The sequence below is a fragment of the Oratosquilla oratoria genome, unplaced genomic scaffold, assembly GCF_046742065.1.
Source record: "Oratosquilla oratoria isolate Oo_2021 unplaced genomic scaffold, ASM4674206v1 SCAFFOLD106, whole genome shotgun sequence".
Taxonomy (NCBI): Eukaryota; Metazoa; Arthropoda; class Malacostraca; order Stomatopoda; family Squillidae; genus Oratosquilla; species Oratosquilla oratoria.
The window spans coordinates 261,594-272,538 of record NW_027467463.1 but is presented as its reverse complement, the minus strand read 5'-3'; the positions used below and the strand labels follow the sequence as shown (position 1 = coordinate 272,538).

Below are 10,945 nucleotides of genomic sequence, written 5' to 3'. Positions count from 1 at the left end.
TTATTCCAGAGTCTGTTACTGTTGACCTGAGGGCAACCGATCACCCTTGTACTTGGAAGACCACCTCCAATAGGGAGACCTGACCTCAGGATATTCATTTTCACATTCCTCACTGATATGCTGAACGATAACTTGTCTTCGGACAACTGGTCCGCAAAACTGCAAACTTGGACAACTCGTCCACAAAAATGTGGACAACTCGTTCATGCAATTGATTCACCATCACACACATATCTCATTTTAGCAGCACATCTATCAACTTGGTATACGTAATACCAGACGTGTAATACAAGGTACCCTACAGCCTCTAATCCTCCTATTCTTATCTCGTTTATCATTTATATATGGTTGTATTAAATCACCAATTGATAATAAGAAAATAATAACTGAAATTTTAAGCTGATTATCCTATTTTAACTTGACAAGTTACTGGGAAAACTAAATGTCCACATTTTTCAAAGGAAGACTAATTGTCAGAAGACTAATTAGTGGAGGACTAATTGTCCAGAAGACTAATGGTCAGAAGACTAATTAGTGGGGGACTAATTGTCCAGAAGACTAATTTTCAGAAGTCTAATTGTCAGAAGACTAATTAGTGGAGGACTAATTGTCCAGAAGACTAAATATCCGAAGACTAAATGGGTGGATCCCAAATGGAACAGACTTAGTAACCATGTAGTGAGCGCTGAAAATATAAGTTGTTTTAAGAAACTGTTAGACAACTTTATGGGTGGGGATGACGGGTGGTAATGGACATGGAACTGCCTAGCAATCTCCTTCATTCTTATGTTCTTATTCCATAAAACAGATAAAAAAAAAAATGGGTATTGCACAACAATTCTATTTTTATGAAAGGTAAGAACTTTAGTTCATTTGATAGTTGTGTGCTATTCCTCTGGGATATTGTTTCTTTCGCCATTATATTCATAAACAATTGTTTTTATTCTTTCGTCCGCGTCTCTACATCTTTTAGCTTTGTTGGTGGTGGGCAACCCGCTATCAGCTGTTAAGAGTACATAATAAAGCAGAGTAACATTGGTACGATATTAACTTGAGTTTGATTATTCGTATTCACTTTTTGGTTTCTGTTTTCCTTTGTTGTTTCTAACATTACAAAAAGGGCGAATATGGCTTGTAACGGCTGTAAGAATTTGGAAGACCGGCTCAGGTGTTGTGAGGAAGAGGTTTCACTTCTCACTGAATGGAGATTAATCTAAAATAAATTAATAAATATATGAGTAAGTGAATAAGTAGATAGATAAATAACAAATAAATGGATAAATAAATTAAATGATTAAAGTACAAAAAAATCGGTTAATCAATCAATCAAAAACATTCGATCAATTGCGTTTAAATTTACTAACCCCACGTTCTTCTACTGCTCTTGACAAATCTTCTTTACCTCTACTATGACTCCTCCTTTTTGATGTGATATTGTCCTCATGGATAGAAGTGTTGGTTGTTGCTGACAAAACATAACCTTAAATGTAGGATCTAGGACAGTTGTGTCCCGGACAATTACAGCTGTCCGTTCATCTTGAAAGTGACACCCATTCCTTCACCAATCAATTTGTTCATATGTTATATATTTTTCGGCTTCTTTTAATTTGTTATATTTCTCAATCTAATGAATTCTCATTGTCTTTATATTAACTAATTTAATTTTTCTCTATGAATAATGGATGACTCGTAAGAGGTGGCTTGTTGAAAGAAAACTTAAATAAGAAACATGCGGGATATTTTTAAAATGACTGAAGGAAACAAAAGATTGATAACATAATTAATTTAGTTAATTTTTTAAAAATCTATTTATATTGCACTACAACTCGAATGCAAACATAAAAAATAAAAGAAATGCAGCAAAATCCACATACGTTTTAAAAAATGCGAAATAAAGACATTTATCATACATTGTACATTCACAATAAACGTCTAATTTGACTTCGTGAAGAACTTTTGGCTGACATTCCTGTGATGTCCCGACGATCTTTTTTTGAGAGATGTGGTGGTGACTTGATCTTGTTTACTTTGGCATTTCTCTGTTTGTGCATGTGGATCTTGGATGATAGTCCAAAGAACATTCAATTCCATTGGCCCGACATGAACACTGGTCTGTTTTGCTGTTACCCTTGCAGGAACAATGTGTTTTCAGGAATCAATTTTCTGGATTAAACTTCTGAGCCGCCTCTCATAGACTAACGCGTTTTTCACTGTTCATCTCAACATCACCGCTGTACGCCTGGAGGTCGCCTCCCGTGAATTTCATGTTGATTACCCCATAAGCTGTACTGAGCAAATGTCTTGACCATACTCCCATGGATGGCGCTTATGATGGCTGGTATAGGAGGCAAGTCTGTTGATGTTCGGTCCAGCTTTGGTACAGCAACGCTGACACAATCTCCCACAGAAAACTCTTGAACTTTTTTTTTTTTTTTTTTTTTTTGCGAGTTGACGGTTGCTTTTAAGGCGTTACTGGTGGTTCAGGTTGCGGTGGCAACGGTGGTGCGTCTTGACTGTCATCCAGTGGACTCGAACTCATGTGTGGTAGTGATTGGGAAGGTGTCTTCATGTGGCGAGGGTGATGACTGGTTGGTGGCATCTTCTAGTGGTGGCTGTGATGATGGTGATGGCTGTTTGTCTTCTAGTGGTGCAGGCTTGAAAAGACGTGGCGCTGGGATAGACTTCAATATCAGGTTCTTCCTTAGCGACAGCTGGCTGATTAGTTCTTGGGCTAGGGGTGGAGACAATTTGTGCTACAATGGTTACATGTATGTTAAAAAATTAAAGAAAAGAGTATGTAAGATGGCAATGTGTTAAACAGAGGAGTGAAGGCTGTAAAGGAGGCCTGACCAGCGATCTCACAGTAAGTATGAGAGACACGATATTTTACTTTTTCAAAAAGTTATCTCCTGGTAGTTGTTGGTAGCTATACAGATTTTCATTGATATTTAGTATTTTAATTAGTAATATGATACAAGTAAATTTGCCTAGCCCTAATCTAGATCCTTAGCCACCAAAAACAAACTATAGAACTTTATGTACAGGGATGCACAAAATATTGAAACTTTGTCTTCAACTATTATCGAATCGTCACCAACCCAAACCAATGAAATTCGTTAATTGAATTAATCGGTGAACATTTCTCTTCAATATTTTAGTAATTGACGGCATCTTTTGATAAAGTTAACCCATCTCACTAGGCAGCAGCGATCGCAGTGACCCTCCTGTACATTGAGGACATTTTAGTACAGTATAGATCATTTAACTTTGAATATTCAACATTTTTAAGAATTATGATTTTAGCGATTATTCCTTTTTCTTTCTTTTTGATTTTCTTTAAACTAGCTGTTGTGGTAACCAAAGAATTTTTAAAATACACAAGTTAATAGTTGGACATAGCCCCACATATACAATTTTATATTTAAACTGCCGGATTTGGAAAAAGACCATTTATTTAACTACAACAACAAACAAACAAAAATAAAAGAACAAACCAGAGCATTTTAAGTTTGGCATTTGAAAATTCATCTGCTTTATTTTGTAGTGGCTATAAAGTTTAATCTTTGTTCTAAAAATACAGAATTTTCCTCTTCTGCTGACTAAATCAACAAAGACTTGAACTGACCAACTTCTCACTATATCACATCCTCTTCAGTAATTAGCCCATATAAATAGGATCACAGTTTTTGCATGGTATGTTATAAATACAACCTTCTTTACTTCTTGGAGAATTTTTGATTAACAGGCTCTTAATGTTATTGTTTTTAAATACTATCTGGATACCAAATTTATTAAAAATGCTAGGAAGAATGATTAAGTTTTCGTGGTACAGAACTGTTAACACATTTTTATAATTAAATTGTTTGACCTGCTAGGAAATGTTTTCTTAATACTTCGCAGGTCAAGCAATATAATTATAAAAATATGTTAACAATTCTGTACCACGAAAATTTAATCTTCCTAGCATTTTTAATAAATTTTGTATCCAGATAGTATTTAAAAACAATAACATTAAGAGCCTGTTAATTAAAAATTCTCCAAGAAGTAAAGAACGTATTTATCATACCATGTAAAAACTGATTTTATTTGTATAGGCCAAAAAGGCAAAGGTTTAGATAAAAGAATAGGCCAACATAAATATAGTATTAGAACGGGGCAAGTGTCAAGTGGATTATTTGTCCACCAAAGGGATGGTCATAATATTGACTGGGGGAAATTCTAAAGTAATTACTTCTTGTAATAATATTATAGAAAGAAATATTATTGAATCTTGTTTCATAAAAAGAAATTTTGGAAATGATATGAACTTGTTTGGGTTTATTTAAATTGGACAATTTTATTATTGACATAATTGTGATATGTAACATGGGACCTTTCCAAATATCCTGTCTTCTTATGTATATATTGTTTCTTTCTGTATTGCTTTTCTGTACCTTTGAAAATGTCTTAATAGAGGAACACATTCGGTATCTGTTTTTTTTTTTCAATTTCCCGGTGGTTTCTGCAAAACTGTGTATACATGTGTATATGTATACTGTATATATGTGTGTATATATATATGTATATATATGTGTATATATATGTATATGTGTATTTACCTAGTTGTATACGGGAAGGGGAGCTATGCTCGTAGGGTCCCGTCTTCATATCTCATTTTATCTAAACTGTTTTTAAATTCATGTATTGTTTTTGCACACGCCACTTTCTCATCTGACTTGTTCCAAATGTCTATTACACTGGGGAAAGCTGTTCTTTTTCAGATCTCTTCTATAACTGTCTTTCTTGATTTTATTTCCGTGTCCTCTTGTATTTCTATTATCCCATTTTATTAGATCCTCTCTATCAATAGTTTCTATGCCTTTCATGATTCTATAAATAGTTATCAATTCTCCTCTCTCTCTTTGCTCTAATGTCTGTAGCTCAAGTTTTGCTAGTCTCTCTTCATGTGATAGTTTTGAGAGTGTTGGTGCCAATTTTGTAATTGCTCTTTGTATTCTTTCAAGTTTTGTTATAATTTTTTTTTGTACTTGGTGACCACATCGTTGCTGCATATTCCAATCTTGGTCTTATCAAAGTGATTAGTATTTTCTTCACCATTTCTTCATCCAGGTATGTAAATGCCACTTTGTTATTAAATTATAAGTTTCTTCAAAAATCTTGTTTATATGTTTCTCAGGTGACATATTATTCATAATAATGACTCCCAGGTCCTTTTTATTTTCTACTTTTTTATTCCTCCTTCTCCCAAATTATATGATCCTACTATTCTTTTTTTGCTTCCAAATTCCATTATACTACACTTCTTAGTATTGAACTCCATCTCCCACTTCCTACTCCATTCCCATATTTTATTGAGATCGCTCTGTAGTGACACAATCTTCTTCAGTGTTCACTTTTTTCAACAGTTTTGCATCATCCGCAAAGAAGCTCATATAACTTTCAATTCCTTCATCCATATCATTAAAATATATAGCAAACATTATTGGGGCCAGAACTGTTCCTTGTGAAACACCACTTATTACTTCATCCCAATTAGTGTTTGTCTCTTGTCACTACTCTCATTTTTCTTTCTTGCAAAAAGTCTTCCATCCATTTAAGCAGTTTGCCCTGTATTCCTCCTTCAGTTTCTAATTTCTTAAGCATTTTCTTATGTAGTACTTTGACAAAAGCTTTAAGGTCTAGAGATGCAGAATCAGCCCATCCATCTCCTTCCTGTATTATATCTATTAGCCTTGAATAGAAACACATTAAGTTTGTGACGCATGATTGTCCTTGTCTGAATCCAAATTGCCTTGGATTTAGCTCATTGTTTTTTTTTTCAAAATACCTTACCCATGTACTTTTGATAATTCTTCCACAAATTTTTGCTATTATACTTGTTAGAGAGACTGGTCTATAGATAGTAGGGTCTTTTTTATTTCCCCTTTATATATAGGTACTATATTTGCTCTTCTCCAATCTTTTGGAACTTTTCCTTCTTTCAATGAACTGTTTATTATGCTATGTATTTTGTCTGCCAGTTTATTCCTGCATTCTTTCAAAATCCAGTTTGCTATTTCATCTGGTCCATGCGATTTGTCTTCCCATTCGATATCACTAGGTTGTATGTTCTCCCTTGTAAACACCGATTTAAAATGCATGTTCATAATTTCTGCCATTTCTATTTCCTGTGTATTCAACTTCTTGTCATAATTTCTCTAATTCTTGTTTGTTTTTCAGTTTGTTTACAAATCTGTAAAATAGTTTTGGTTGATCTTTACATTTCTCTGACATCTTTTTCATATTTTCTCTTTTCCTGTCTGCACACTTGTACATATTCATTTCTATGATTAGTATATATTTTCCATTTTTCAGGTCTTTTGTCTTTTTTCCATTTTGTCCAAGCTTTATCTCTTTTGTCTTTTAACTCCCTACAACTTTTGTTGTACCAGCTCTTTACATATTCTTTTTCTTGTTTTTGTCTTGGGACATACTTTTCCTTTTCTTATAAATTGTTGTCATAATATTCCATTTCTCTTCCAATGTAGTTTCCTCTTTGTATATTCTTTCCCAGTTTTATTTGATCAAAATTTGTTTTTTCATACATCAATCTTCTTTTTCTATATTCATTTCTTTTCATGTATTTTTCCTCAATTCCAGTTCAATCAGTATGTGGTCACTTTTACTTATTGGTGTCTTGTATTCAATTTTTTCCACTATTTCAGGTTCTGATGTGATTATTAGGTCCAGTCTCGATGGTTCTTCATTTCTATACCTAGTGTTCTCTTGAATCCATTGGGTCATTGTATGGTTAATAATCATCTCGAGTAGAACATTTCCCCATGAGTTGTCTCCCCCCCCCCTTTACTGTCATCTCTTCCCGGCAGACTTCTTTGTAATTAAAGTCGCCCATTATAAATATTCTTACATCTTCCATTATCTTGTGTCTTCTAACATACTTTTACGTTTCTCTTCCCACGAGGCCGTTTTTGGAGGCACATAATTTATTACAAACTTTCTGCTCTTCCTATCTCTGTCTTCCACTTCCATCATAATCATCTCTATTCTTTCCATATGTGACATTCCTCATGTTTATATCCTTCTTAGTCAGGAACATAACTCCACCCCCTTGTTTTGTCTCTTTCTAATCCAATAATTATATGCATCATGTCCTACACCTGTGGTTCTTAACCTGGGGTACGAAAACTTAAACCTGGGGGTACGAGACATGATAGCCATTGCAATGGTACTGTATATTTACGAGAAAGCAAACAAGGTTTGCATCACTCATCCTTTTCATATATTTGCATTGTATTTGTATTGGATGGGGGCACGAGAACATTTTTCTGAGATATCAAGGGGGTATGGGCACTGGAAAAGATTAAGAACCACTGTCCTACACTGTTGGGTGGTAGTGGACCTTTAAATTTTGTCTCTACAATTCCCATTATGTTCGGTTCTTTTTCCTTAGGATAATCATTCAGTTCGTTCAAGCCTGTTATTAATCCATCTATATTTCTGTAAGACTCTTAATTTTCTGCTAATTCCATTGTATTTTCTGTTTCCCTTTTGTTTTTCTCTGTTATGAGCCATTTCCTCACTTTCATATTTACTACTCTCCAATAGAATTCCTCTTTTTCTGACTTTGTTCTGTTCTCGTTTTTTTCCCTTAGCTTCTCTTCTTTTCGTTTTTTCCTCCTCTCTTTCCTCTTTATTCATTTCTCTTTTTATCCATACCTTTTTATATTGTTCACTGTCAATTAGCTTCCCTGTTTTTGCTAAGATATTCGCTGCTGTCGTTTGTGACCCAAATTTAATCTTAATTGGTTTGATCTATCTGTACTATATTTCCCGAGCCTATACATTTCTATTTGTTTCCCAATTTCAGGTTCATCTTACCGAACTAATTCTAATAAATTGTTTACTTTTTCTTCTTCCTCCTTAATTCTCGTAGTCCTGTTTAAGTTATACTTCTCTTCCATCCCTAATATACAAGGTAACCAAAAAAGTTCTGTCCGTTTTTAAAGAGAGAAAAAAAAAACGCTTTCCAGTATGTGTAACTTATATTTAGTGTTCGAAGTAATTGCCATCGGCATCCAGGACCTGCCAACGTGTCTCCAGCTGTTCAATCCCTTTGTGGTAAAACTCACGGGTTTTGGACGCAAAGAAGTCCGTGAGGGCTAAGGGCAAGTCTCCTTCATTGGTAAAGGATTTCCCACGAAGATGATTATCCAGGGAGTGGAAGAGGTGGTAATCGGATGCGCAAGGTCAGGTGAATAAGGTGGATGGCACAAAGTCTCCCACCCAAGTTGCTGTATGGTATCCCTGACCACTCGCGCGACATGCGGCCTGGCGTTGTCATGGAGGAAAAGCACGCCTTTGCGATTCACCAGTGCTGGCTCCTTGTGGTGCAATGCCTGTTGCACACGTATCAATTGCTGCGAGTATAGGTCTCCAGTGACCATTTGGCCCGTTGGTAGCAGCTCATAATGAACCACTTGACGACCTGTCCCCCAGACACAAAGCATAATCTTGCGTGGGTGCATAGGTGGTCTTGCGGTGCGAGGGACAGCATCCTGAGGTGACAACCAATGTCTGGAACACTTGGGAGTTTCGTACAGAACCCACTTTTCATCACTGGTAAGCACTCGATTGAATAAGGATGCGGTACGGTGGCGAGAAAGCAGCGATATGCAGGCTGCCACTCATTGTCTCTTGTGGACCTCCAACAGCGTGTGTGGAACCCACTTGCTCAGTTTGAACGTCTTACCTAGGCAGTGCAGGTGGTCTAACTGTTTCATCGGAAACGAACCGTCTTGCAAGTTCACCACACGTTAGACTACTGTCCTCTTCAATGGCCGCCTTCAGGACTCCGTCATTCAAAACCTGTGGTCGTCCACAGCGAGGCTCATCACAGAGGGACAAATCTCCCGACTTGAATTTTTGAAACCAACGCCTTGCAGTACGTTCATTCACAGCACTATCCCCAAATGCTTGAGACATGCGGCGACTTGATGCAGCTGCTAATAAGCCCACTTTGAAGTCGTAAAGCAAACAGCCCCGAACGAGCTCTGTAGACACTTCCATCTTTCTCCGCTGCTGTCCAGTGTATAACTGATGGGTGGGCCTGGAGTGCCGCCAATTCCTCGCTTGTGTGGATGAACGGTTACCAGTTAGCCTTTAAACGTGTACAAACATAGGAAAGTCTGTAGTTTCACTGCAGCTACCATTTTCTAACCATTAGGTGAAAAAAAAAATGGATATAAATAATACTAATTAACCATATACCATATTATTTAACCATATAATGTCTTGGGGAGAGTAAAAGATCGTGCGTCAACAGTTAATGTGCCTCAAACATGTATGCCTAAAATGTAAAAAAGTAGCAAATACATAAGGTTAAGAGTTGTTAAACGGAACATATGAACATATAGATAATTTATTTTCATCAATATATAAAGATGATGTATAAATGATTAAATGTTCACAAAGTACAGTATAGTAAAAGAAAATTTACGTGGTACTGCATGATTTAATGAAAATACTTTTATATAAAGAATATATACACAGCAAAGCTATAATTTCTAAACAAAATTGTTAACATTATTAATCAACATATGTGTAAATATGTTGGAAATATCCGTGCTAGTTTATGTACAGTTCAACATAGACCCGGATGGCTTTAACTTGTAACAAGCTCCTTGTCCTCTGACTGCTTCAGATATGTGACAAAGGGCTTTTACAGAATCAAGATTTAATTTATTTCTGATATGTTTTTATTAGTTGTAATTTAGAAAACAACCGTTCAGCGGCTGTGTTTGTGACAGGCAGCCAATATCTGTAGTGCAAATGTAGTCACAGTTTTAAAGGGATACTCATCACCGTATTTCACAGTTGCAAGCTTGTTATAAAATTTGATTGGCTCTCCTGCTTTCTCTGTTACCTCGGTGGGCGATGGAACACTGTCTAAGCTTCTCTAATTGTTGTCAAGTGTTTGAATACAGTGGCGGCTTGTAGCTAAAATTAGTGGGGGTGCTGCTCCAGAAAATGTTTAGCCTCTGTTTTAATATTGTGTAAAAGGAAACAAACAGGTATAAAAAGAAAATTTATTATGAAACTTAACAAAATCCTAAAAAAAGTAAAATTAAACATTTTTATTTACTAAAACATAAATTGTTGCAATTCAAGGTTGATCCATTCATTTAAAAACAAAAGCAATTCTTCTTGTTTTAGTTTGTGCGAAAAGATAAATAATTTTCTCCTTGATGTCTGCATGACAACTGAGGAAATTTTTCTCCATTGAAAGCACTGCAAGTGCATTTAGTCTATCAGATTTCATAGTGCTTCTTAGGAAAGTTTTTATTCTTTTCAGTGTTGAAAAGCAGCATTCTGCCTCTGATGTAGTCATGGGAATTGTCAAGAGGATTTTTATCAGTTTCATAATTTCACTAAGAACATCATCTAGATTATTTTCCAAGATAAATTTTAACAGCTCAATTTGCAATATTCATGAATATCAGATCTACAATAGAATACTTTTAGTTCAGTTTCAAGCTTTTCTTTGTCAATCATGGGATATGCTTCAGTGGTCAGTACTATTTCTTGTGTAGGAAATTCATTCTTAAAACTAGTGAAGCATTTCTTCTTGAACAATTTAGCAGCTACTAAGTGTTTAGTGGAAGAATATCTGTCCATTATATCAACACATATACAGTCACACACTTCCTTAGCTTCTGCCATGAGTGTCTTTGAAGGATTCTCACTGTATTTTGAGTTTCTTATTTCTAAAATAGCAGTTTTGAAATTTGCTATGTATTCATTAACTTTAAACACACTAATTTCTCGAGATTGCATTTGGTTGTAAATTAATTCAACATAAGGCATAATCTGATGAAAAAGCTCTAACCAAAACTTGAAATTATCATCATTCAGGTATTCTAAAATTCCTGTTGCCTCTGCAATGGTT

At 35.4% G+C, this 10,945-nt stretch overlaps 1 protein-coding gene across 1 annotated transcript; it reads right to left on the bottom strand.

Moving 5' to 3' along the window:
• Positions 1-2,516: 2,516 nt before the first annotated feature.
• On the bottom strand, positions 2,517-9,066 carry LOC143022504 (histone-lysine N-methyltransferase SETMAR-like). Its single transcript, XM_076180729.1, has 3 exons — positions 8,773-9,066; positions 8,370-8,555; positions 2,517-2,753 (listed from the first exon to the last, which is right to left on the bottom strand). Exons 1-3 carry the CDS (start codon positions 9,064-9,066, stop codon positions 2,517-2,519), a joined length of 717 nt encoding a protein of 238 aa, XP_076036844.1.
• Positions 9,067-10,945: the final 1,879 nt, after the last annotated feature.